Here is an 8298-nt window from a genome sequence, read left to right as displayed (position 1 = left end):
ACTGAAGTATGAGCCAGACTTGGCCAGACTCTGACATTAATATTATCACTATCGATATAAAAATAATAATGCAATAATGATAATTATTAATTAATAATATAATAATTTAATATGTATTGCAATAGTATAAAATGTTATACTTCTATAGTCGGTGATCGTTACAGATGCTATTTGACTCCGGAATAAAACCACGCGCATCTCGTGCGCCTGCACTTCCTGCACTTCGGCACTTCTTCCTTCCGACATTTCGCACATTCTTGAGGATTTTAACAATTTTTGTCAATTCTCATAAGTTCTCACAAATTCTCGTTTGACCGCGCGAAAACGGTGAAAGTGCAAGGATTTAGCTGTGACAAAAATTCATTTGCTACCAAGTCTCCAAATTTTTGAAATTACTTTAGATTCTTCGAATTGAACGCACGACGCACTTACATAGTGAAAAATGGTACATTATTTATAATACTTTATAACCTATATACTTTATAACCTGTTTGCGATTTGAGTGATGGAAATGTTTTTTTTTTTAGAGCGTAACGTTGCATACGGACGTCGGTGATATCAAAATAGAAGTGTTTTGCGAGATGTGCCCGAAGACGTGCGAGGTATCAATGTTCTTGTATATTATTTTTTAACAATGTAATCCTATAGTCACTTAGTAAGGTATAACCTATATCTTCAGTTATTTTTATTGAATAAACTTATAGGAGAAACCAAATAATTCTGATGTAAGTCCTTGATTAGTATTATAAGTATTAGTTGTCTATCAATTAAACAAATACTTAACCGTAAACCTTTGAATCTATTATATTTCTGCAATAATAGAAGTATATAAGAAAAAGATAATAGGTGTAGATTATTCATAGATTATGTTCAATATAATATTATACAAAAGAACAGATTACAATCCAACTTGAGTTAAACATTCTTAGAGATCAGTTATACTTGTTTACAAAAAATCATTGAACTTATCTAGACCTATCTGTATCAATATTCTATTGTTATTGTAAGATCAACTGTTTGATATCATGATCTGTTAGACAAAGAGAAACAACAATAACGTTCGATCTCAAAGATTGATGCCAGTGTAATTAATTTAATGTTAATTATCATTTAAATTTTTATATATTTTTGCAACTTATATTTAAATATATTGTGCTAAATAATCCTGAAATAGAGTTAAAGATATATTAATTTAAACATTTTTAAAGACCGTGCTATGTGAGAAACACAATTAATAATAGAAATTAAAAAGCCTTTCACGGTCGAAGCTAGATCTATAATGCTTTAAATAATTTAATGTGAATTATATATATACTATATATATACTTGCATATATACCATATTTGTAGTCCTTCAAACTGCACGCCGAATTGATAAAGATATATTGATTCTGGGAAAAAAATTACTTTATAACACACAGAGACATTGACGTTCTTGTTTCAGAATTTTCTTGCGCTCTGCGCCAGTGGATACTATGACAATTGCTTGTTTCATCGGAATATAAAAGGCTTCATTGTTCAAACTGGAGATCCCACCAACACGGGTAAAGGAGGGACCTCAATATGGAATCGCAAATTTGAAGATGAATTTAAAGAGGAGCTTAAACATAATGCAAGAGGTCTTATTTCCATGGCTAACAACGGCCCTAATACAAATGGCAGTCAGTTTTTCATTACTTATGCGCCTCAATCACATCTGGACCTAAAATATACTTTGTTCGGAAAGTAAGTTTGTCCCTTTACTTAAGTTTATGCTACACTCAAAAATTTAATTAGACTGCCCAAGTATCATTTTAAATATTCTTATTGTTCAATGAATGTTATAGATTTAGAAGGATAACATTTCTGCACAGCCCTAATGAGAGCATTATAAAATCATGATGTTTTGTTGATTTTTATTGTTCATTTTTTTCGCAGAGTCATTGACGGTTTAGAAACCTTAGAACAATTGGAAAAACTACCGGTAAACCCTAAAAATTACAAACCACTTGCAGAAATCAGGATAAACAATGTAACTATACATGCTAACCCATTAGCAGGATAGACCTAAGTGATGAAATGTTTTTTATCATCCATCATAATAATACAAGTAATTTATACTATTTCTTTTATATATGAAAAAAATGTATGAAAAAAATGTATGAACAAAACGTTTGTGATTATTAAAACGTATATACAATTATTTTTCACAGATGATTTAGAATCGGAAGAAATAATATCAATAAAAAGTATTTTTTATATTGTATATACACCTAATAATCTCTTGTTTTGTGGATCGAATGGACTTCGAAGATACATCTTTGCGGGATACTTTTTCCTCCTCACTTCGATATGGTAAGTACCTGTTTCTAAAAATTCCTTTGTAACATTTTGTCCATTTGGAGCTGTGATATATTTGAATAATTAAAAAGATGTATATATTAATTTTATATATATATATAATATAGATATAGAGAGAGAGAGAGAGAGAGTATTCATGTCTGTTCATTATGCAATTTACTTACGCCTGTCCAATACTACTTTTAAAGGTATATCCATGTTCAGCCCTTCTTAGATAACCAACTAATTTATCGTTCCTATAAACGCTCTCCATACCCCATAATGGTATATCGCTGTAATTAAATAAGTATACAAATGTGACGCGCATTTTAAATATTGATACCAACAAGATATCAGTGTCAGATTGTATTATAAAACGATGTACTCACTCATTTATGTGTAAATGTACCAGTCTTTTTTTAATTCCATTGTTACGGCACTGATCAACAGATGTTTTTCCTAAGTACTTGCCGTTTTTGCGACAGACGATTTCTAAAGCCGCTTCTATTGGATTGTCATCCGTTCTTAAGTCTGTACCCCAAAGATGATATCCTAATAAATAAATTAACAATTAACACAGATAGTAAAAGATAAAAGCATTCTGTATATTACTGCGCACCTTTCTCGCAGCTTAAACTGTAGAATGCTCTGTAGCCGGCTAATTTCATATCATATTTTTTACCACATTCCATTAAAACTTTATAAACCTTTTCACACGAACTTCTTGGAATATGTAATTCGAAACCAAGTTCACCCACGAAACTAAGTCTAAATATGTGTACCAATTCACCATCTATTCGCACTAGTTTTGACGTTGAGAATGGAAACGATGTATTCGAAAGATCATCGTCGACTAACATTTGAAGAACTTCGCGGCTATAATAATAGTAAAATACAAAGTTGGCAAACGTTACTTTTCAGTTACTTTTTATAGTAAACAATTTGATGACGATGTTGCAATTTTTTTATGACGCTAACTAACTAAACGCTAAGGTTGTACTAAGATTAGAGAAGTCACTTTGAAAAGTAACTTGTCACTATTACGCGTTACATTGAAAAAGTTATAAGTATAACGAGTAATGCGTAACGTTACTCGTTACTAAAAAGTAACGCGTTACAAATTAGAAGTTATTTTTTTCAGTAACGAATAAATTTTTCAATCCATTACAAGTAACGATTGACTTTTCTAACTCTGCATTACCATCATAAAAATTCACAATGTCATTACCAAATCGTTATTATAACAAGGTAATAATCAACAAAGTAACGCATTACTTGCCAATCCTAGTAAAATATTACACAGACGATATATGAAAAATACTTTTTAACAATTATATATATCTGTTCATGTTTGCATTTAATTTTTTATACCTGTTAGGACCTTGAACTGATAAAATTCCTATTTGCTCCGTGACATTGTGCACAGATACATTAAAATCTTTTTCTCTTATTATACTGCTGATATGTGCCCATGTATGATACGATGACATGCCTCCACTCACTAAAATAAAAAATGAAAGTATCAATATAATCTAAAATAGGAATAAAATAATGCGTTGTAAATGCTCGATAAAATATGTAAACAAATACCTATATAAAATGCTTTTCCCTTAAATATGGGATCGACTATGCCACCCGAGCCAGATTCTAGACCAGTGACTGTACAATCGCCTTCTACTCCTCCTCTTTTATTCAACATGCAAGTGTATACAGTTCTGTTAATTTCTCGATCCACCTGAGACGTAAATATATAATCCACTGCTTTTTTCGTGTCTGGGCCGCATATGTAATGTTTTCCGAAGTACGATATATTAAATAAGGCAACGTTATTTCTACAGGCAAGTGCTTCCTCCCGTATCTGTTATAAGTACATAAAAAGAATTATCGAATCAATATTTTTAATCACGCAAAAACATTGTATGATAATTTTAGTCCAATTTTAAAAAAAGTAGGAGAGTTACAATGTTATCGTGCGGTGGAAAATTAAATGTACATTCTGTTTTTAATATATCGGCATATATGTCATTCGTATTCTTGGGTGTATCGTAATAGCCACCATAATCATAAGGTAACACTGGAGCCTTTTTGTCGTCTAGTAGGAACCATCCTGGACGTTCCCATCCTTGTCGTTCTTCCATGACGGCACCTTCATTGACGAGAAACTAAAAAAATAGCAATAATATATTGTGTTTGAATAAAAAGAATATGCAATCTAATTGAAAAATCAAACTTAAATTAACATAAAGTATAACTTACATTGTGGAAAGGATCTATCTTTAAATTTCTACCGCTTAAATGTTCGTCATGTGAGAAAACAATATTATAATTTTTTGCATAAGCTTCATGACTCCGTTCGTTCACCCAAACTGAATTTTTTCTTTGTTCTGGTATATATCTGGATTGAGAGAAAAACATACAAAAGTATTAATTGTAGATATTGATAAAATGATCCTGCATGTCATTGTTGCTACTTTGTATTTTACATTTTGCATATCGATATGTAAGAAACAAAGGGTGTTATGAAATAATGATTCATATATTTAAAAGTTAATTCGATAAATAAATATAAATATGTTATTGTTTTACAGTTTAAGATTCGAAGAAAATAATTTGAATAATCTTTACCGTCTGATGTCCTGATTGAACAAATGTTTGTCCGGTCGTCCATTAATTATCCATAATGCTATTTGTTCTCCACAACCACCTCCAAACATCATCCCGGCGCTATTATATCCGCAAGAGTAATAAAGACCTGTGCAGCGTGGATCTTCACCTTTCGGACATTATGGTATTTTAGATTTCATGTACATATGTCACACATAAGTATCGATCGTAAATTAATGAAATTTTGTACCCATGATAGGTCTGTGGTCGGGAGTAAAACTTTCTGGGCCGCACACAGTTGTCCTTATTCCAGCAGTTGCCAAAGTGGGTATCAATCGGTTCATCGCCTCTATATGAGTATTGAATACGTCCCAATTCAGCTCGTACAAACTAAAGGAAAAGTCTTCTGGCGGCTAGACAATACATATCGTTTGAGTTAATCAAGAGTACGTAAAATTTAAATTGTCTTGCACATATTTCTGCTATAACAACAATTAGGTTTAATCTTAACATACATTCAACTTACAAATTTCAATATGATAGGATTCGGCTCGTATCCTCCGATATTTATATTTCCACCTTGCACTCGAAAGTAGATATTAAAATCGGGATCTCGAATATTTGGCAACCCTCGTACGTTCATCGGCTCAGTAACAATGTATGCGTGTTTCATCGGTACCAATGGAATGTCCAGCCCTACCATTCGCGCTATTGCTCCGGACCATGCTCCTGCCGCATTTAGTATAACTTTGGTTTTTATTATACCATGAGGCGTTTCTACTCCGCGAATGGTTTTATGTCCGTCAATATCCTCTACGAGAATTTTAGTGACCGGACAATCTTCGATGACCTTAAAAAATTATATTTAGTTAGATTACTTTTCAACGATTAATTAATCATAATTTTTTTTATTTTAGTTCTAATCATTTTTATAGAACACACATCACTATCGAACAAATAACTATCAATTGCTAACTATAGAATTTGTTGTGAAATACAGAATTAATTTTATTATATAAATGTGTGTGTTGTAGAAACAGATGATGGCAATGAAGAAAATGGATAGAAATACCTTGCAACCGTTTTTTTCCGCCAATTTTTTCAATGCATTTACTAACATGGCAGGATCTATCGTACCATCCGCTGGACAATACATCGCAGCTTGAAACGCATTTTTATCTATGAGGGGAAATTTTTCTTTCGCTTCGACTGGATCAATCATGTACCCGTCGATACCGAAATTCTTACAGCTAGTAATTAATCTTTCGTATTCGACTACTCGCTCCTACGAAAAACACAACAGATATTCTCCGAGAAATGGATAAATATCAATTGCATAGATGTATTCCTACTTACGGGAGAATAAGCGATGTAGAGTCCACCGTTGTTTATCCATCCTGGATTTACACCTGTTTCTTCTTGTAAAGATGCGTAAAGCAATCGCGAAGCTTTTATCAATTCCGTCTCTACGTCGCATATTCCGCGTAAATGCCATAAGAGACCTGCTGTATGCCATGTTGTACCAGATATAAGCTTAGATTTTTCCAAAAGTATTGCATTAACTCCACGTTTTCCTAATTGATAAAGTGCATTGCAACCAGCGCTGCCACCACCTATATCATGGAAATTTTTATTAAATTTGTTAATAAACATTAATGTGTATCTATAAACGTTAAGACCGATTAACGTTAAGATATTTATTTCTATTTGGTTCTTCATGCGAAAAACGATATTGTTAAAAATCATTTAATTAATTTTAATTAATATAATATACATTACTAGGAATATTCAATTGTTATCTGAACTGTTAATCAGCAGATTGATATGGCTTTCTGTTTTGTTTCTGCAGATATAAACTTAGTTACCTATTATTACAACGTCGGCATTGTTGGGAACATCGATGTTCTTTGTCTCGTTTTCTTTAAATGTAGCGACCGTTCGGTTATTTCTAAGACCCCATTTAAGTAACTGAAGTGAAAAGAAATATTGGTATAATACGGTTTTTAGCTTGTTAAAACATAAATAAAACCATCTTTGCGATGTATCGTTGAACACATTAATTTCAAATCATATACCTTGTTCCTTGCTAAACGAAGCATTTCGTATGCCTCGCAAAGACAGCTTGTGTGCGACTGCAGATTGAACTACAGTCTCTGTGCTAGCTGTGGTTCATTCTTACAATCACATTGTTTACAACATATACGTACGTACATTATCAAAGAACTTGCTATTGAATCATCAAATTTCTCAACGCTAACTTCTCTTTCACTCGCAATATCAGTCCGCGTATCGCAATATCACATCACGTACCGTGTTCGATTGCTGCTTCCGTACTGCTTTTCGTCCGAAAAAGATTACGAACGACGTCAATCGCAAAAGCAACATTACTCAATAAGTTTGCAAATATGTGAAATAAAAATAACAATAAAAAGGAGAGAGGGATTTACATAAAGTGTTACATGGTTGCTGAAGTATTCCTCAGTCTGTTATCTATTTTCTTTTTTGCTCATAATTCTGCAATGTGTGCGTTATTATTGTATTTAATATTATACATTAAAAACATCTGATATTGCTGTGTTGAGAGAGACACATAACGATAATAAGAGAAACTAATTTCGTCATGAGATTAGTTTTTATCAGTTCTTGTCGAGTGAAACTAAAAGTACCGTATATTATCATATATTATCGTTACATTTGTACACTTATCTATTTTCTGTCTTATAAAAATAAATATGTCCTGATAAAAATCGATTATCTTTCATAAAAAATGCTAACGCGAGATTAAAATCTAGAAAAGAAATGTGAATTGATAGATTAAAAGGAATTAAGGAAGAAAAAATCTTATTTTTAAATCAAATATAAATTATATTTTCTATAAAATCAATTTATTAGCGCTCTTTACTTTCTGGAAAAAAACTTTCTTTATTGCCAATATAGACTGGAGAATATTACGGCTTTTACGAGAACTTTATTCTCACAGACTTATATACATTCAGAATTTTATTGTTAGACTGTATGGGACAATGCAAGTAATACTCTCTTGACCTTGATATCATATCAGAATATTTTCGATTGTGAAATATGCTGTCGTGACTGAGTATGTGTCTCAAGTCATATGTCTTATTATCAATAAATAATTCAGTAAATGTGAAAAGGAAATAATCGATGACATTGCCTTCTATCTATAGCGCGGTTTGATTATTTAGTAAAATAACAAGACTAGTGGCTGTTTTCGCTACATGCTAACTATTTTAACGTATGAATATGCAACCATTAAAAATCGTGGTGGAACATTTAATAATACTTTCTGCTTTGCAAATTGTAATGTATTTCTAAAGATGTACTTCGAAATGTATAACGATGTTATATAAACTAT

General features: G+C 31.8%; 2 protein-coding genes across 2 annotated transcripts; one reads left to right on the top strand and one right to left on the bottom strand.

Moving 5' to 3' along the window:
• The first annotated feature begins 235 nt into the window (after window positions 1-235).
• LOC108722411 (peptidyl-prolyl cis-trans isomerase-like 3) lies at window positions 236-2273 on the top strand. The gene is made up of 5 exons (XM_018447510.1): window positions 236-445; window positions 528-602; window positions 1444-1724; window positions 1917-2088; window positions 2192-2273. Exons 1-4 carry the CDS (start codon window positions 443-445, stop codon window positions 2041-2043), a joined length of 486 nt encoding a protein of 161 aa, XP_018303012.1. The 5' UTR covers window positions 236-442; the 3' UTR covers window positions 2044-2088; window positions 2192-2273.
• Window positions 2198-7021, bottom strand: LOC108722410 (sarcosine dehydrogenase, mitochondrial). The gene is made up of 15 exons (XM_018447509.1): window positions 6998-7021; window positions 6788-6890; window positions 6279-6535; window positions 5995-6207; window positions 5449-5772; window positions 5173-5335; window positions 4944-5091; window positions 4575-4713; window positions 4280-4480; window positions 3909-4176; window positions 3690-3819; window positions 2938-3194; window positions 2708-2870; window positions 2504-2611; window positions 2198-2394 (listed from the first exon to the last, which is right to left on the bottom strand). Exons 1-15 carry the CDS (start codon window positions 7019-7021, stop codon window positions 2235-2237), a joined length of 2658 nt encoding a protein of 885 aa, XP_018303011.1. The 3' UTR covers window positions 2198-2234.
• Window positions 7022-8298: the final 1277 nt, after the last annotated feature.

Source organism: Mycetomoellerius zeteki, unplaced genomic scaffold (genome assembly GCF_001594055.1).
Source record: "Mycetomoellerius zeteki isolate Tzet28-1 unplaced genomic scaffold, Tzet1.0 scaffold202, whole genome shotgun sequence".
NCBI lineage: Eukaryota > Metazoa > Arthropoda > Insecta > Hymenoptera > Formicidae > Mycetomoellerius > Mycetomoellerius zeteki.
The sequence above is the reverse complement of the archived record's forward strand: the minus strand, read 5'-3'. Positions and strand labels throughout refer to the sequence as shown.